Source organism: Mastomys coucha, unplaced genomic scaffold (assembly GCF_008632895.1).
Source record: "Mastomys coucha isolate ucsf_1 unplaced genomic scaffold, UCSF_Mcou_1 pScaffold22, whole genome shotgun sequence".
Classification (NCBI taxonomy): Eukaryota; Metazoa; Chordata; class Mammalia; order Rodentia; family Muridae; genus Mastomys; species Mastomys coucha.
Window position 1 is genome coordinate 46,381,710 of NW_022196905.1, and position 19,676 is coordinate 46,401,385.

At 39.5% G+C, this 19,676-nt stretch overlaps 1 protein-coding gene across 2 annotated transcripts in view; it reads left to right on the forward strand.

The window, feature by feature from the left end:
* The window catches only part of Pi4k2b (phosphatidylinositol 4-kinase type 2 beta), a 34,621-nt gene that overhangs the window by 3,065 nt on the left and 11,880 nt on the right, over positions 1-19,676 (forward strand). For both annotated transcript variants that reach the window (XM_031342281.1, XM_031342282.1), the window contains exons 2-7: positions 6,510-6,646; positions 11,857-12,057; positions 12,655-12,786; positions 14,330-14,483; positions 16,208-16,275; positions 18,600-18,699. In XM_031342281.1, the coding sequence (XP_031198141.1) occupies positions 6,510-6,646; positions 11,857-12,057; positions 12,655-12,786; positions 14,330-14,483; positions 16,208-16,275; positions 18,600-18,699 (792 nt within the window). The remainder of the gene's footprint in view (positions 1-6,509; positions 6,647-11,856; positions 12,058-12,654; positions 12,787-14,329; positions 14,484-16,207; positions 16,276-18,599; positions 18,700-19,676) is intronic.

The window sequence follows — 19,676 nt, forward strand, 5'->3', positions numbered from 1 at the left end:
TAAAGTCCTCTTCAAACTTGATACAAGAGCTACAAATGTCAAGCAAAGCATTCAGTCTCACTCTTTGTGAGAACACCTTTAATTTTAAGATATGCTTTTAGATTAATATTGACATTTCTAGTCTTATTTTGTTTATACAAATAAGAGCTTTATGTTCTTGAGCCAATGAAGAATGTCATGCATCCATGGTCTTTATATTAACAATGTAGTTGCAAAGTCTAGAAGTCTCATCAACTCTAGTGTTACTAAGTCAGTATCCAGTCATCAGAATCAGAAAATGAGGTAATAAAGATGATTGCTAATACTGGTATACTAGTTATTCATGCTGGGCAGAGTTCTCTGCAGTTCACATGTACTAGGTCATATCTAGCCCTATGAGATAAGCACTACTTTGGATTCACACATAAAAGAGCAAGCTTGGCTTGGTAGTACATACCTGTAATCCCAGCATTTAGGTGGGTGAAGCAGAAGGACAGCCTTGAATTTAAGGGTAGCCTGGGCTATATATAGTGAGTACCAGACTAACTAGGGTTGCATAGCAAAACTCTCAAAAAACTCAAAAAACAAAACAAAAACAAGCAAACAAAAAAACTCAAAACAAAACAACACAAAACCAAAAACAAAACAAAAACCTAAAAATAAATAAAGGGTTTTCAAAAGAAGCAAGGGGTTGAGAGGTGACTCAGCAGTTATCAGAGGCCCAGCACTCACTTGGGGTGATTCATAGCTTTCTATAACTCCAATACCTTGGCAGCTGATACAGTCTTTTCACCTCTGTGGACACCAGGCATGCATATGGTTCACATACATACACACAGGCAAAGCATTCACACCATAAAGTAAAATAAATAAATCTAAAACATAAATAGAACTTCCGGAAGTCTGTTTCAGTAGAAGGAATCTCATAACTGGTGGTAGCTGTTGCCCCATCAGGGATCAAGAGACCAATAATTGCTGGGCAGTGGTGACACACACCTTTAATCCCAGCACTTGGGAGGCAGAGGCAGGCGGATTTCTGAGTTCAAGGCCAGCCTGGTCTACAGAGTGAGTATCAGGACAGCCAGGGCTATACAGAGAAACTCTTGTCTTGTAAAACCAAAAAAAAAAAGAAAAAAAAAAAAAAAAAAAAAAAAAAAAAAAAAAAAAAAAAAAAAAAAAAAAAAAAAAAAAAGAAAAAAAAAAGAAAAGAAAAGAAAAAAAAAAGAGGCCAATAATCTTCACTATTTTAGGGCAGGTTTTTAAGAATATGTGTTTCCTTTGTCTTTGCAGTCCACCATAGCTGAGCTTTGAAACTAAACAATTATGGAACTAAAAATTATTACTCAGCCTGCCAGTGCTCAAAGCTGACTTGCCCCTGTAATTCTAGCAGGAGTAGAAGGCTGAGGCAAGGAGGATCAAGCTTGGGTTTAAGGCCAGTCTGGACTATATAGTGAGTTCAAAGCCAGCCCAGCCTCATTCAGTGAGACTCTTATCTACAAAACAAACAAAATTTGCAGCCATTTTTATCCATTTATTATAGAAATGGACATCAGTCATCAAATATTTGATTATCCTCTGGGCACCAGTAGAAAGTAAGTCTTGAGGAAGCGATAGTAAGTAACTTGTATCAAATGGTGGTCTGTGGTTAACTGCTATATCTCCACATAGCTTTGTAGCCCAGTGGAGGTAATCGTCACACTTCTGATGGGCTGTGTATGTGGCCTGACAGGGAAAGCTGAGGGCTCCTGGGAAGCCTGGGAGGCAGGTCTTAGATGAAAGGAGTGGTATCAGTTGAAACCCTTGAGGCATGTTTAACCGCCAAACTCATTAATTAGCCCCTTTTCTAGAAGAATTCTAGTAAGATGTAGGAAAGATGAGTAAAGTGTAGTTCTAATCATCAAGGGAGGATGAGTTCTTGTTGGTTTCTTTAAATGAAAGGATGTTCAGTTACCATGCCTGCTTACATTCATCTAACCATAAAATGTAACACAGTATCTTTTTAGAATCTGTATTTTCTGGAGCCCCTGTGACAGCCTTTGGTGTGATCAGATGGATATTTTGTTAACTTTTTATTTATACACCAATATCTTGAGGTCCATTCATGCCCTAGGTACATGTGATATGCCAGAAATCAGAACAAAGTTCTGTGCTTTCCCTGATTTTAGGTCATTTTGTTACAGTTGTAAATGTAAACAGTGAATGGGAGTTGTGGGAAGGAAGCTTAGTTTTCTATGGGAATAGTAAAGAGAGTAAGTTGGATGGACATCATTGAAAATCAGAGACCTTAATAAGGCTAGAACTTGATCACAAGGCCACCACCTCTTAGAGGTGACCCAAATAAAGTTGCAAAGATAAATTTGAGATTCTCCTTGGAATATATTTTTTGAGGACTGAAGTGATGACTGAGGTAGCCACTGCTCTTGTAGTGGACCCAAGTTCAGTTCCTGGTGCTCAGCTAGGGCTGTTCGCAACACTAGGTGCCTGATGCCCTCATGTGAATTCCAGAAGTACCTCCACTCACACATACCCATAACCTTACACCTTACATGCACATATACACTTAATTAAAAGTCCTTTTTTTAAGAAGAAAGAAAAATTTGAGAATTTTCTTACATGTACACAAATCAAAATAACAGTTTATTCCTTAAAAGTATGAACATAACTTTAACTTAAAAAAAAAAAAAGTCAACAAGGGCCGGGAGTGTAGTGCTACAGTGGCTCTAAAGGGGCTTAAGTTTAGTCCCTCTCATACCCCTTAACAAAGAGAAAATGCTATTAACTATGTCTTCCACTACTGAAACTCAAACCAGATGCCAACAGCAAGTCTTCAAACCAAACTACCCACAGCACACGAGGCACAAAGCAGTATGATATCTGTGAGTGTTCTGCAAGTGAACCCATCTCCAGTGTGTGTTTAAATCACCTGTAGGGAATTGTAGACTACAATTGCCAAGGACACAATTAATGAAAAATTAGCTACTGAAAACTAATTGCTTTGATTTGAAAATAGTTGAAGTTGCCTTTTTTCTCATGATAATTAGGACTATTTATTTATTTGTTTGTTTTACATATAAGTACCTTTGTAGATTATGTTGGTAAATCCAGGCCATCTTCAAGTAAGAGAATGGACATTTCCAGTGGGGAAGATGCTGTTTCCATCAAAAGGCTGAGAAAATCCTTGGTTGATCTGATTTTGGCTGAAGCTGTATTACTAAATATTTAGAGAGTGGTTATGGGTTCCATGACAGCAAGGAAGAGAGTGTGTGTGTGATAAACTTTAAAGTGTAACCCACGTGTCAGTTCAGTAACATTTAATAGTAGCCATGTGCATGGAGTATCCTAAGGAACTGTTGAAGATGGGAGAGGCCACAGTGGTCTCAGAGTTGAATCATCTTAATGTAAACTAGTAGTGTATGGCAGGATCCCCAGTAACTAGTGCAGCATTATAAGGCCTCTTCCTTTGAGTTGATATCAAGACTAGAGATAGTCGCTGTTCTGCAATGGGTTTCTTGGTTCTGGAAGCCTTGAGAGATGGCTCCATGGTTAAGAGCGTTTACTGCTCTCCTGAAGGACCTGGGCTTGGTTCTCAGTATATGTGTGTCAGACTCACTGTCATCTATGATTCCTGTTCCAGGGCCTCCAGGGCCTTCTTTAGGCTTCCTTTGGCACCAGGTACTTGGTGCACATACGTACATGCAAGCAATACATATAAAATAAAAATAAATACAGCTTTTTTTTTTATCTCAAAGAAAATAAAAGTGGGGGGCATGAAATAGGCAGGGGACGAGGCTATGGAAATCCTGAGCACTTTGATGTGAGAGGAAGTGGACAGTGAGGGCCTGGAGAACATGAAATGACTCTCGTTTGTGTGAAGAACTGCCGCAGAAAGAAAGGGGTAAGTAGACTTGGGATTGCTCCAGATGGCAGGTCTAGGATACAGAGTCAAACTGTAAGAGACTTCTTTTCTGGAAAAAGAAGTTTGTGTTTGTTTTCATGCATACAAAAAATATTAGTAAGGAAAAGAAATGGTAGCTCTTTGATTGTTTTGTTACATTCTCTCTCAAGATCACTTGCTGGTGATACATTTTGGAAGTTATCCCAGCACTAGGAACAAGGTTGAAATAAGTAACTTTTCAAGATCATTTTCATTAAGAACCCATCCACTGGCTCTTACAAGAGGACCTGGGTTCAGTTCCCAGCACCCACATAGCTGTTCACAACCATCTATACCTCCAGTTCCAAGTCAGGGTACTGCTCAGGCACCAGGCATGCACATTGTTGCACATACATACGTGCAGTCAAACAACTCATACACAGGAAATACAAATGTTTTTAAAGGAACCTATAAGTCTCTGATGTGTAAGACATATCATTTGACTGATGATAATGGTTGCTGGTGCCTGTATTATTCAAATAAATATAAATGACTGATATATACTGATCCCTGTCCAGAGTCACTAAGGTTAGAGTTCCTCACTTAATTCTTAATTATTTTCAAGGGACAAACAAGGGTTGTTTGGAATGAGCATCTCAGTTGTATACACATGATTAAAATACTTTGCTTATTTTTAGTAGGTAAACTGTCCAAATAGTTCTTTGTAATATTTTTGTCAGCAAAGACTTTTTTAAAAAGTAAATAACATTTTTATGTCTGCCTGAATTAAAGTTGATTGTGTTTTGAAGTTTCATAATAATGTACATAGAGAGTTGAAGTACCTTCCAAATTAAAATGGAAGTGGCTTTTGGTTTGTCATTGCATTCTAAGTGATTCATTATTAATTCATCAGCAGGTGATTTTTGAGTGCTTATTATGTTCTGGAAACTTCGAGTTCTGAGGACACACCAGTAAAACAAAAAATCCTTCTCTGCTCAGAGCTGACAAAACAAATCAGGAGATTTGCTCAGATAAAGCAGAGATTAGCAGCTGTTGGGTAAGGGGAAGTAGAGGCCTTTTGCTTAGAGTGAAATGGGAAACCCTTAGGCTGTTTGATACAAAGGAGGGATATGATTGTGAATTGGCTTAATGTAATTTAGGAAGGAGTCGATAGGGCTGACTTCTTTATAGGAGCAGAGGTTATAAGAGTTTGTGTTTTGGATACTTATGGCTGGTTTATATGTCAGATGTGGAGATTGAGAGGGTGAGATCATTGCTGAATCCAAGGTTTTTGATCCAAGTAACTGGAAGATACAGCATCAGCAACACCTGGAATAGGGCAGAGTGGCTGTGTTTGGGAGAGGTGGTAGAGATGTGGAATTATGTTCTGAGGGTAAGGAAGTCTTGAGCTGTCTTTTAGCAGCCAAGAAAAGAGGTTGGTTACAGTAGTGGGAGTTGAGGGTGGAAGCTGGGAGTGGTGAGTGCTGATACAGGAGAACAGGAGAGCGTGAAGTAGACCTGGGTGATACGTGGTTAAGTCAGTATATTGGAAGGAGTAAAATCTGCTGAAGGAGTGTGGGAGAGGGGCTATAGAGAATGGAGAGGCAGCTTGATGTAAAAATGCACTTGTAATTCTTGGAAGATCCAGAATTTGCTGATATTGTATTGAAAGCAGAACAAGCAATAGAAATTGGAGTTTTCCCAGAAAGAATCTCTCAAGGGTCAAGTGGAAGTTACTTTGTGAAGGATTCTAAAAGGGTGAGAACTTCACATATATTATACAAATTTTTGGAAGACACTACTTGAAATGTGAAATGTCTGAGTTTCTGAAATTATTTTCCTATTATATCTGTTTTCTTCCTTTTTTCAAAAATAAAGGTCAGTGGTTACTATTGTTAATATAGACGTGGAGCTTATAATTCCAGTGCTGTTGAGACAGAGACAGCAGATCCCCAGGGCTCAGTGGCTAGTCAGCTTAGGGTATTTGGCAGGCCCCAGTTCCCAACAAGAGACCCCTGTCCATTCTCTTAATAAAGTTGGGGTTGGGGAGATGGTTCAGTTCAGGGAGTTGAGGGGCTTTATGCTATGCCTGACCACCAGAGTCCGATCCCCAGGACCCATGTGGTAGAAACTGAAAAGATTCCTAAAGTTGTCCTCTGGCTTCCATGCATGAGAACGGCACACATACAAACAAACAATAAATAAGTAAATGAGTGACTAAATGAATGTTTAAGGGGAGGGAGTTAGAAAGATGACTTGGCAGTAGGAGCACTGACCTTCCAGAAAACCTGAGTTGTGTAGCTCTAGTCCCAGGGGATCCAATGCTCTATTGTAGTGTTCCAAGGTACCAGGCACAGACATATTTGTAAGCAAAATACCCATATACATTGAATGGGGGGAAGGAGCTAAATAAAGGATCACTCCTGAGGAACCCATCCTGAGAAACACCCCAGTGTTGACCTTTGACCTCCATGTGTGTACACATACATGTACACAGGAACACACAGGCACTTAAGTACAGCTAAGAGGATTATAGCTGACTATCTGATGTTTGATTTCCTTTTTTCTGTACCTTACTGTTCTGAACCCACTCACACAGCTCCATAGTAAGAGCATCCACACAGATGATCTAATGCAGTAATTGCTGTTATTTCAGAAACAAATGCATTCTTGGAAGATCCAGAATTTGCTGATGTTATATTGAAAGCAGAACAAGCAATAGAAATTGGAGTTTTCCCAGAAAGAATCTCTCAAGGGTCAAGTGGAAGTTACTTTGTGAAGGATTCTAAAAGGGTGAGAACTTCATATATATTACACAAATTTTTGGAAGACACTACTTGAAATGTGAAATGTCTGAGTTTCTGAAATTATTTTCCTATTATATCAGTTTTGTTCCTTCTTTTCAAAAATAAAAGTCAGTGGTTACTGTTGTTAATATAGAAGTGGAGCTAGTAGCATCCACTTGTAGCTTTTTGTTCTCATATTTTGTATAGTTTCAAGCACTTATCTTATACCCCTGTTTACTTGAGGATTTGTTAAATGCATATTTATAGTCCCTCCTTTATAGCCCTGCTACCATATTAACCAAATACAATGTAAGTTGGAACTTTCAAAACCTGCCTAATGTCATTTCCCAATGCTTGATTTAGTTTTTAAGGTATAGTTCAATGCCCCAGGAATATTTTCCTGGCAGTATACCAAGGAAAAGAGGCATGGTAAAGTTTGAAGGCATTGGCGTGCAGCAACTTGAAGGGAACTCTAACTCTGGAATGGAAAGAGAAGTAGATGTGTACTTCCTCCATGGAGTCCAGAGGTTTTCAGCAATGGTGCTGTCCTTTCTAGAAGCCTTCACTCTCTGACCCTTCCCCACAAGCAGAGAGCTTGTGTCCAGGGTGTGCTCTGACCCCAGGACTCAGGAGGGACAGCTGATCCACAGCACATGGATCTTACCAGAGGAGAGCTGTTCTCCCAGAAGTGCAGACACAGGCTTACAGACCCACAGGAGGAACAAGCTCCAGCCAGAGACAGCAGGAACATCTAACACCAGAGATCAACAGAGGGCCAATGGCAAATGCAAGAATCTTACCAACAGAATCCAAAACTACTTGGCATCATCAGAACCTAGTACAACCACCACAGCAAGTCCTGGATACCCCAACACACTGGAAAAGCAAGATTTGGATCTAAAATCATATCTCATGATGGTGATAGAGGAATTTAAGAAGAACATGAATAACTCTCTTAAAGAAATACAGGAGAACACAGGTAAACAGGTACAAGCCCTTAAAGAGGAAACACAAAAATCCCTTAAAGAATTACATGAGAACACGAGTAAACAAGTAGAAGCCCTTAAAGAGGAAACATAAATATCCCTTAAAGAATTACAGGAAAGCATAACCAAACAGGTGAAGGAATTGAACAAAACCCATCCAGGACCTAAAAATGGAAGTAGAAGCAGTTAAGAAATCACAAAGAGAGACAACTCTGGAGATAGAAATCCTAGGAAAGAAGTCAGGAACCATAGATGCAAGCATCACCAACAGAATATGAGAGAGAGAGAGAAGAGAGAATCTCAGGTGCAGAAGATACCATAGAAAACATTGACACAACAGTCAAAGAAAGCGCAAAATGCAAAAAGTTCCTAACTTAAAACATCCAGGAAATCCAGGACACAATGAGAAGACCAAACCTAAGGATAATAGGTATAGAAGAGAGTGATGACTTCCAACTTAAAGGGCCAGTAAATATCTTCAAGTTTTCATTATAAAAGAAAACTTCCCTAACCTAAAGAAAGAGATGCCCATGAACATACAAGAAACCTATAGAACTCCAAATAGAATGGACCAGAAAAGAAATTCCTCCTGTCACATAATAATCAAAACACCAAATGCACAAGACAAAGAAAGAATACTAAAAGCATTAAGGGGAAAAGGTCAACTAACATATAAGGCAGGCCTATAAGAATTACACCAGACTTCTCACTGGTGACTATGAAAGCCAGAAGATCCTGGGTTGATGTCATACAGACCCTAAGAGAACACAAATGCGAGCCCAGGCTACTATAACCAGCAAAACTCTCAATCATCATAGATGGAGAAACCAAAGTATTCCATGACAAAACCAAATTTACACAGTATCTTTCCACAAATGCAGCCCTTCAAAAGATAATAAATGGAAAACTCCAACACAAGGAGGGAAACTACATCCTAGAAAAAGCAAGAAAGTAATCTTCCAACAAACTAAAAGAAAATAGCCACATGAACAGAATTCCAACTCTAACAACAAAAATAACAGAAAGCAACAATTACTTTTCCTTAATATCTGTTAATATCAATGGACTCAATTCCCCAATAAAAAGACATAGACTATCAGATTGGGTACATAAACAGGACCCAACATTTTGTTGAATACAGGAAACCCACCTCAGTGATAAAGACAAACACTACCTCAGAATAAAAGCCTGGAAAACAATTTTCCAAGCTAATGGAACCAAGAAAACTGGAATAGCCATTTTAATATCAAATAAAATCGACTTTCAACCTAAAGTGATCAAAAAAGATAAGGAGGGACACTTCATACTCATCAAAGGTATGATCTACCAAGATGAACTCTCAATTTTGAACCTCTATGCTCCAAATGCAAGGGCATCTAGGTTGTGGAGAAAGAGGAACACTCCTTCATTGCTGGTGGGATTTCAAGCTGGTACAGCCACTCTGGAAATCAGTTCGGCGGTTCCTCCGGAAATTGGACATAGTACTACCAGAGGACCCAGCTATACCACTCCCAGGCACTTCTATACCCAGAAGATGCTCCAACATGTAATAAGGACACATGCTCCACTAGGTTCATAGCAGCCTTATTTATAATAGCCAGAACCTGGAAACAACCCAGATGTCCCTCAACAGATGAATGGATACAGAAAATGTAGTACATCTACACAATGGAGTACTACTCACCTATTAAAAACAATGACTTTATGAAATTCTTAGGGAAATGGATGGATCTGGAGAATATCATCCTGAGTGAGGTAACCCAATCACAACAGAACACACATGGTATGCACTCTCTGATAAGTGGATATTAGCCCAGAAGATCAGAATATACAAAGTACAATCCACAAACCACAAGAACTCAGGAAGAAGGAAGACCAAATGTGAGTACTTCATTCCTTCTTAAAGGGGAAACAAAGTATGCATGGAAGGTGTTGCAGAGACAAACTATGGAGCAGAGACTGAAGGAAGGGGACAATCCAGAGACTGCTCCACCTGTGGATCCTTCCCATATTCAGTCATCCAATCTAGACACTATTGTGGATGCCATCAAGTGCAGGCTGACAGGATCCTGATATAGCTGTCTCCTGAGAGGCTCTGACAGTTCCCAACTAATAGAAGAGAAGTAGAGGCTCACAACCATCCATTGGACTGAGCACAGGGTCCCCAGTGAAGGAGCTAGAGAAAAGTCTCAAGGAGCTGAAGGGTTTGCAGTCCCTTAGCACGAACAACAATATGAACTAACTAGTACCCTAAGAGCTCCCAGGGACTAAACCACCAACCAAAGAGTACACATGGTAGGACTCATGGCTCCAGCAGCATGTGTATAGCAGAGGATGGCCTAGTCGGTCATCAATGGGAGGAGAAGCCCTTGGTCCTGTGAAAGTTCTATGTCCCAGTGTAGGGGAATGCCAGGGCCAGGAAGTAGGAGAGAATGGGTTGGTGAGCAGGGGGAGGGGGAAGGGAACAGGGTTTTTGTTTGTTTGTTTGTTTTCTCTTATTTTGTTTTTATTTTTTTGGAGGGGAAACTGGGAAAGGAGATATCATACGAAAGGTAAATAAAGAAAATATCTAAGAAAAAAAAACCTTCTGTGTAGTACATAACCCATGGTCCTTTATTCATGAAGGAGAAAGCCAATCATTACAATCCTCCTCTCAATAATTGAAGTTATATTTGAAAAGTGATTATGAAGGCATAATTCTATTTGTCAAAAAAAAAAAAAGCAAAACTAGGTATAGCTTATGTGCCATGGTCAGTTCCACATTTTTGTTTGTTTTGTAGGGGAGTAGGTATTTTACAGACACGATCTTGTGTTTACATGGGTTGGGGAACACCTTCTCTGCCTGCCTTATGAGTTCTGAGTTTACATGTGTACATATAGTGCCTGGTTTGAAGTGATTCTAGAGATAGAACCCAAGGCTTCGTGCATGCTAGGCAAGCCCTCTGCCACCTGGGTTATACCCTACCCAGTCCCTCACCTAACTTCTTACAGGAGGAACTGTCATTATTTCAAGTTTTGTTGTTGATTTTGATGATGATTGGGTTTTCAACAGTCCTTCTCTGTAGTTGATGCTGACTTAGAGCTCATTCTAAAGCAGCAGAAGGTCTCAGCCGCTCAAGTACTAAGGTTCATAGATGTAGAGCCACAAGCCTTACTTCCAGGCTTGACTTCTTAAATTGTTCTTTTTTTTTTTTTTGTAAAGTTAAATTTTTTTAGAATTTATTACACTATAAAGAAATTATGTTTAAATTATATTTTTATTTCTTGTCTAAGATATTTTTAAAGTTAATTTTTTAGAATTTATTACATTATAAAGAAATTATGTTTATATTTTTATTTCTTGTCTAAGATATTTGAGCCATGAATTTAATGAATATATTTTATTAGGTTGGTACTAACAACTGTAGAAACTTTTGGACACCCATAAACATTTTTTTCTTCTTTTTTTTTTTTTCTTACAAGAGATAACATGTCTCAGGCTAGCCCAGAACTCACTGTCCTCTTGCCTTAGCTAACCCACTAAGTTCTTAGATTCCAGGTATGTGCCACCACACATGGCCAGAGGTTTTCTTGCTGGGAGAGAGTTAAGCTGGGTTCTGGAACCCTAGGTGAGAGCTGCTGACAGCGCAGGTGTTCAGGTGATGCTGTTTGTTAGCATTTTTCAAGAATTCCTTGAGTACATACTATGTATCAGGACCTGTTCTGAGTACTGGAGATAAACTCTAATGGATCCCTCTATTTTAGAATATTTAGCACAGCAGGGAAAGGAGATAGTGAGTGAGTATATAATTGGATATTTAGTAGCTCATACGTAATACACAGCACTGCTTGCGTTCATAAAGTGGAGTCTGAGGCAGCAGAAATTCTTAAGCTTGTGAGTTTGAAGTTAGCGTGGACAACCTAGCCATAAAGAGAAGGGAGCAAGTGGAGTTGGGGAGGAGGGGCATAAACTAATGTTATTTTGTAAGAGCAGTAACACAGAACACATGAAATTAATAGGGTTATATGGCATGAAGCCTTGTTTTGCTTTCTAAGGTCGAGCAAAACTTGAAAAACACTGATACATGGGATTATTGATTTTAAATGCAATTAATTCTTAGAATGTGATTGGCATCAATCATCTTAGTACTTGGGAGTTATAAGTAAATGTTATTTATTGCCATGTATTTTCTAGATTGTTATCCATCTGACCTTTAAAGACTAATAGGATTTCTGTTTTTTCCCCCCATAGAATATTATTGGCGTGTTTAAACCCAAATCAGAAGAGCCTTACGGCCAGCTGAACCCCAAGTGGACCAAGTATGTCCACAAGGTTTGCTGTCCCTGCTGCTTTGGCCGAGGCTGCCTGCTTCCTAACCAGGGGTACCTTTCTGAAGCTGGTGCCTACCTGGTAGATGTCAAGCTCCAGCTGGGCATTGTACCTAAAACAAAGGTAAAGTCTGCATTATAGTCTGAGTACCTGCACTCGGCTCACTTAGGTGTGGGCCCTTGAGTGAGGACCCCAGTGATAGAGCCTAGAGTAGAGTCCCTGTAAGTCAGGAGTGCGGAGCAGCAGGTTACATGCACTTGGGTATAGTTCCATACAGTAGTGAAGGGAATGTCTTTAGTTCCTGGGAGGTCACAAGATGCTAACGGAAAGAAAAGACGACTAGTACTTAGAAAGCCGTAAAGGATCAGGCGTGGATCTAGAGATCCCTTTGATCCTAATGATAGCTTACTAACATGGCCACAGTATTGCCCTTGTCTTCTTTGGGGGCTTTACATAATTTTATTTGATTCCTTCTCAAAAATGTTTATTCTTAGTTCTATATTTTTTAGCTCTTATTTTTTTTCCACTGAGATCTTTAGACTGCCTTTTATACCCTTTTTGAAAGAAATATATGCCATGTAAAGTTCTCTTGCCTTGGTGGTTTAGGTTCTCTGGGAGCTTTGTTACAGGCTTAGACCTTGCTCATTTACAGCTTTAGCGTGAATTTGATAGTTAATGTGAATAGAAATACCATGATCCAAACTCTAACCATTTTTCTAGGTGGTTTGGCTTGTCAGTAAGACATTTAACTACAGTGCAATTGACCGTGCAAAATCAAGAGGCAAAAAGTATGCCTTAGAGAAAGTGCCAAAAGTAGGTAGAAAGTTTCATCGGATAGGACTTCCTCCTAAGGTAAGTTACTCTATAATAAGCTTTGCTTTCAGAGCAGTTGGACATGTATTTCCTAAGCTCCTGGGCTAAGGCATGTGGCTGGACATCGGGCATCCTGCTGTAGGCTGTGGAAATAATAAAAAAGAAAAGCCTTTCTCCTCCTGAGCTCATAGTAACAAGGAGTTTCAGTGCAGTTGAATAAAGATGGTTAGAAGGAGCTCTGAGGGGAAAAAAAGAGTTCCAGTTCCCAGTAGAGCATTTGCCTGGCACGCATATGCAGGGTTCTGTATCCAGTCTTCTGGGAGGGGAGCTTACTGAATTAGGAAGAGTGAAGAAGATGGGGGTTAAAAGGCTTTGTAAAGTTACGGTGAGAAGTACAGAGTTAGACTTAGAATTAGGTTCCAATCTCAGCCTTTCTGGAAACCGTTGTAGTTTTTATAGTGAGATGAAAGCCATGCTGCCTTTTAGGCTGCTAGGATAAACTGAAGTCATTGGCATCAAGCAGTTGGCACATAGCAAAGACTCAATAAATGATATTTCTGTGCATTTACTACTAGCCAGATTATTATTTACTTACCATTTTCAACTAAACCTAAGGGTCTTTTGGCACCTAGCTAAGCAAGGATGCAGAGAGCTAATGAAAAGGACATTCTAGAAAAATCTTTAGCATTTATTTTTAATATATTTGGCTTATAATTATATTGTTTCTATGCAAGTATCTAAAGATTTTGAGTAAAAGTCGATAGTTAACTTATTTTTCTACTTAATTACATTGCAGGCAGTCAGTTTTGAACATTTTTGCCATTCTCTTGGATGAGCTAAAATAAGTGTGACTAAAGGAAAACGTTTAGGAAATTAAACTTTCTAACAAGCATATAGTGTTAAGCCAGTGAGCAGGTTTCTGCATGGCAGTTTGTTTCCTTGCATTTGTGAGGCAGGGTATTGTGTATCATCATCTCATGAAATTTGTATTCTGACATCAACTTATTTATCATTAAACTCGTAATTTTAATAATAAAAAATGCATCTTCAGATGGGCACATCTTCAAGGAAAAGACTCCTTTAAAAGCCATTAGAAAGGCCACAGTCAGTTGATTAAATCTTTAAAATGTATGACACGATCTATTATCTGCCTAAAGAATCCATTGGGTTTTATTTTTTTTTAACTTCATGTTATGAAAAGAATACAGAAACACCACTTCAGTGAGAAAATCATACTGTCCTGAAATAACCAAGACTGTACAGTTTGGTCTCTCAGTTAAAGTCACACTGATGCCTCTTTTAGGAAGTAGCCTTCTTAAGAGTGTCACCTTTAGGGCACATTTATTTTCTTTTTTAATTTCCTAAAAGAGCTCCCTAAAAGTCTTGGGTTGAGCCTTTTTTAGTTGCTGTGTGTTTAAGCTAATCTGTTAAATGGTAAATGTGGCTTATCTAGATTAGTGTTAACTGCTATTTTCCGTGCCGTGCTAACGTAACATTTTGTGATGCTGCTGCTAAGAAACTTACACAGTTATGCCTTTGTGCTTGGACTTTTCCTTTCTAACTATAGTTCTTGAAATCGTAGGTTGGTTCCTTTCAGCTGTTTGTGAAAGATTACAAGGAGGCTGAGTATTGGCTTAGGAGGTTTGAAGCCGAGCCTCTGCCCGAGAACATTAGAAAACAGTTTCAGTCACAGTTTGAAAGATTAGTGATTCTGGATTACATCATCAGAAACACAGGTAAGGACTTCCCTCACTTGCTCCGTCTCTCCGCTGTAAAACAGCTTCGAGTCACTAAAATAAAAACCATAAATGTTGGTTCAAGAGAGTCCCAAGGCCCAGTCCGCTTTGGTCTTGGATACAGAGGAAGCACTGACCTTCCTGAGTAGGTTGTCTTGTGCTGCGGGCCTCATTCACACTGAGACACTTCCTGTCCCCTCAGGTGGAGTTGCCTAAAAGCAGGACAAAGCCAGAGATAAGAAATACCATCTGCGTTTATGAAAAGATTCTTATTTTGATATTGTGTAACTATTATGTCACTTGTGAAACATTAAGCTTTTTGTTTGTGCTGTGCTGTGAGGGAACCATGATGTAGATATGTCAAAACTCTAGTTCATGGGTTTTTCAGTAATTCATGAGAACTTATTCAATATGTATCTTCTTAGATACCACCCAAATGGGTCCAGGCCTGTGCTTCCAAGGCCTCCTGGTGATTCTTATGCATTCTGCAGTTTGAGAACTACTGCTTCAAGTTTGTTTTTCATCTCTTATATTAGCTCCTCAAAAGCATTGCATAATTTTCTCAATTTAACTTTATTTTTAATTTTGTTGGGTTTTTTTGTTTTGTTTTGTTTTTTTGAGACAGGGTTTCTCTGTATAGCCCTGGCTGTCCTGGAACTCACTCTGTAGACCAGGCTGGCCTCGAACTCAGAAATCCACCTGCCTCTGTCCCCACGTGCTGGGATTAAAGGCATGCACCACCACCCGCCCGGCTTCAATTTGATTTTCTTAATTAAATGGTCTTAAGTTAATATTAAAACTGGTCCAGAGTACTCAAATGTTGACTTTGGGTGAGGCTGCTTTGAGTGTGCCTACCAGCTAGGGTGAATGTGCTTTCTTATTCAAGTGAAAAGATGTTATCTTTAATTGAATTAACCTTGATCTAACCATTGCCTTTTCCTTACCTGGTAGTTCTTGGAGTCAGATCAGTTAATAGAACAATAATCTGGCACAGAGAAAAGTTCAGTAAATGTTAGCTTACATTTTTAAGTTGTGTTAGACATAACTTTTCTGTTCTTAGTTAGGGTTTCTATTGCTGCAGTGAAACACCATGACCAAAAACCAACTTGGGTAGGAAAGGTTTATTTGGCTTATATTTCCCTATTGCTGTTTATCATCAAATGCAACAGGAACCTGGAGGCAAGACCTGATACAGAGGCAATGGAAGGGTGCTGCTCTCCATGGCTTGCTCAACCTGCTTTCTTATGGAAAACCCAGGACTATCTGTACAGGGATAAACCACCCACAATGGGTTGGGCCCTCCTCCAATAATCAGTAAGAAAATACCTTACAGCTGGATCTTGCGTAGGCATTTCCTCAACTGAGGTTCCCTCCTTTCAGATAACTCAAATCTGTGTGTCAAATTGACATAAGACTAGTCAGCATATCTATGGGGAATCTGCTACAGAAAACCAAGGAAAATCTCAAAAACTGGGAGATTAGATTTCTCCCCTTAGTATGAAGCCATACTATCTGTAAGTGTCAACTAACAGACTTTTTTTTTAAAAGATTTATTTGTTAATATAGATAAGCACACTGTAGCTTCAGACCTCATTACAGATGGTTGTAAGCCACCATGTGGCTGCTGGGCTTTGAACTCAGGACCTTCAGAAGAGCAGTCTGTGCTCTTACCTGCTGAGCCATCTCACCAGCCCAAACTAACAGACTTTTGTTTCTTTTGAAAGACAGGGGAAATGATAATTGGCTGGTCAAATATGACCAGAAGAAATATGCAAAGAAAATTGAAAATGAGGTAAGAAAACTTTAGTGTGTAGAAGTATGTGTTCAGTTTATATAACAGATTTAGTGTGTAGAAGTATGTGTTCAGTTTATATAACAAATTTCTGAAGTTGTGCTTTACCTCGTTGCTGCTGCTGCTGGGGATTTATTTGTGCTGTTTAGTTTTATTTATTTTTACCTCAGGGTCTCACATAGCCCGAGCTGGCCTCAAACTTGCTCTATAGCCATAGTTGACCTTGAACTCTACTTCTGTCTCCCAGGTGATGAATTACAGTGTGCACTGCCCACCCAGCTAGATTCTTGGTTTCTGATCCCATTTCTCTCTTCTCATCTTTCTTCTGTTATTTTGTTCACATTGAATTTCACATGTGTGTTTTGAGGTGGGGGCTTGTATACAAATATATGTGAAGGCCAAGGGTCAACTTGGGATGTCATTCCTCACAAGCCATCTACCTTGCTTTTGAGACAGGATATCTCAGTAGACTTGTCCCATAAGCTGGACTGGCTGGTTATTGAGTTCCTGGAGCCTGTCTCAGTCTTCTTAGCAGTAGGATTACAGGTGTGCACTGCCATACCTGGCTTTTTCATGGGTTCTGTGTATAAAACTCGGGATCTCAGGCTTGTGCTGCAAGCGTTTTAGCATACCCTTTTCATATGTGTATTGGAGACCAAAGTATGATATCCACTCAGTACTTTTTTTGTAAAGCTTTGGACATTTTTAGAACTACCACCTTTGCCCTCCTTTTATGCAATAAAGGCTTCTGATATCTAGGGACATGTGAGTATTGACTAATTGTGTTTCTTCTGAGTATTTCCATTCAGTGTTAGGTAATGACATTATATACTAAATTGAAATATATGTTTTACTTGTGAATTACATCCTCTGAACTTTTTTTAAAAAGTACTTCTACTTATAACAAACTGATTTAAACTTACATAATAGGTTGTATAGATGTTCTACACTATCAGAATTATAGATTTCAGATTCATTGCTATCACCTTTGGGTACCTGTCTCGGTTACTTTTCTACTGCTGTAAGAGATACCATGTCCAAAACAACTTACAGAAAGAAAGGGTTTATTGGGGGCTTCCAGAGGATTAGAGTCCATGACCTAATGTTATGGCAGGGACCATGACATCAGGTTGGCAGGCATGACACTGGAACAGTAGCTAAGAGCTCATATCTTGGTCCACAAGTACAAGGGGGAGAGAGCTAATTGGGAATGGCATGGACTTTTAAAACCAAGCCCCAGGGACACACCTGCTCCACAAGGCCTCACCTGATTTTTCCAACAGTGCCACCAGCTGGGGACCAAGTATTCAGACTCATGAGCCTATGGGGGCCATTCTCATTCATAAGTTCAAATTGCACATGTTTATATAAGATATGCTTTTAGGGTAGTTTTTAACTTTAAAAGAAAATACACCCTGTAGACTGTTTAAAATAATTTCTTCAATGTCTGATCTCTGCTCTCAAGTTACCACTCAAGCTGTTGCTTCACTTTGCAGTGTTTGTACTGTTAAGGAGTTGTACAGGAAATTTGAAAATTGGTATGCATAGTGTGCAGCCACATCAAAAGACAAACTGTAGCCATAAAGTAACTTAAAAGTATGCTTAGCAAAAGAAGCTGTGATTGGGGCTGGAGAGATGCTCAGTGGTTAAGGTCGCCAGCTGCTTTTCCAAATAGCCTGTGTTTAACATCCCACACCCACATGGTGCCTTATGGCCCTCTCTGCAACTCCAGAATATGTCTTCTTCTGATCCTTGCATGTGCTGTGCATACATGGAGGCAAAATACCCAGATACATAAAATCAAATATTTTTTTAAAGAAAAGTAAGAGTAGGCAGATAGCCAACATTTAAGCAGTGGGTTGTATTGTAGACTATAATTGTTGAAATGTAAGAAAATTTATGCTGCTCTTACTCCTGCTTCTCCACCTTGCCTCTTGCCCTTTGCTCGCCCTCTCTCCCCACTCCCTTCCCTCCCCTCCACATGGTCATGGCCATCCCCTACTTCTCTACTCTCTCCTTCTCTCTGTATTCCCTGCCTCTGCTACCCTCCTCACTCCTCTCTCCTCATTGCCCTAAATAAACTATTCTATACTTAAAAAAAAAAAAATAGAAAGAAAAGAAAGGAAAATTCATGCTGGAGTCTCTGAACAAATGCTTAAATTGCTTCGTGTATGATTTTGTATTCTTTCTGGAAACCTAATTTTAATTTTATAGATTTTCAAGAGAGCATGCACTTGAACCTCAATAAGTATTGTGAGTAAATTGATCATTTTGAAATATTTTTATAGAATCTGTTATCAATAGATCATTTTTCTCCCCTTTAGGAATCAAACTGGATTGATAATAAACAATTGCTTATTAAAATAGCTGCAATTGATAATGGGCTGGCATTTCCCTTTAAACATCCTGATGAATGGAGAGCATGTAAGTATTTAGAGTTCTCCCAGGTAGGAAGACTAGAATGGAAATATGAATGCCTGCAGTGAAAGTCAGTTTATCATCCTGGAACTCACTCTGTAGACTCAGAAATCCGCCTGCCTCTGCCTCCCAAGTGCTGGGATCAAAGGCGTGTGCCACCACTGCCTGGCCAAAGGAAACTAGATAAGTGTCATTCATTAGGGCTCAATTCTAGCCCCTGGGGCTTTGAAGATACAAGGAAGTTGGGTCTTGCTATTGTTTGTATACTTTTTTGGATGACCTTATTTGGTTTGGGTCTTGGAAATAAGTTTGGTAACTCTAATTTCTAAGGTATTAAAATAGGAATGATCTATCACAATGTCTTGGTAGAGTTGTATGCTGATGTTTTGGGCTTCGATCCTTTAGCAAGATTCAAACCTCTCTGCCACTTCCATGATGGTTCGGTTACCCTTCCTGTCCCTCCTGCTGCAGAATGATTGGTTTTGATACATTTGGAGCCAGATTTGGAAAATTTTTGTGTGGTTTGTTTTGTTTTTTCTTTCAAGATAGGGTTTTTCTATGTAGCCCTGACTGTCCTGGAACTCCCTCTGTAGACCTGACTGGCCACAAACTCAGAAATCCACCTGCCTCTTCACTGCCTCTGCCCAAGTGCTGGGATTAAAGGCATGGGTGACTACTACCTTACTATGGGATATTTGTGTTGAATTTTACATTGTCCATGTCTTAAATTTCTCCTCTTCCTCATCCTCCTTCTCTTCTCCTCCTCTTTCTCAACAAGGTTTCCCTGTGTAGCCCTGGCTGGCCTGGAACTCAGTCTGTAGGCAAGGCAGAACTCAGAGATCCATTTGCCTCTGCCTCAGAGTGCTGGGATTAAGGCAGTACCCCACACCCAGCCATTCTTGGCATCTTCACAGCATGCTTCAGTGCTGTTTTCCAGTATACTGTGATATGATGTATGAATACGACCTATGTGAATATTTTTT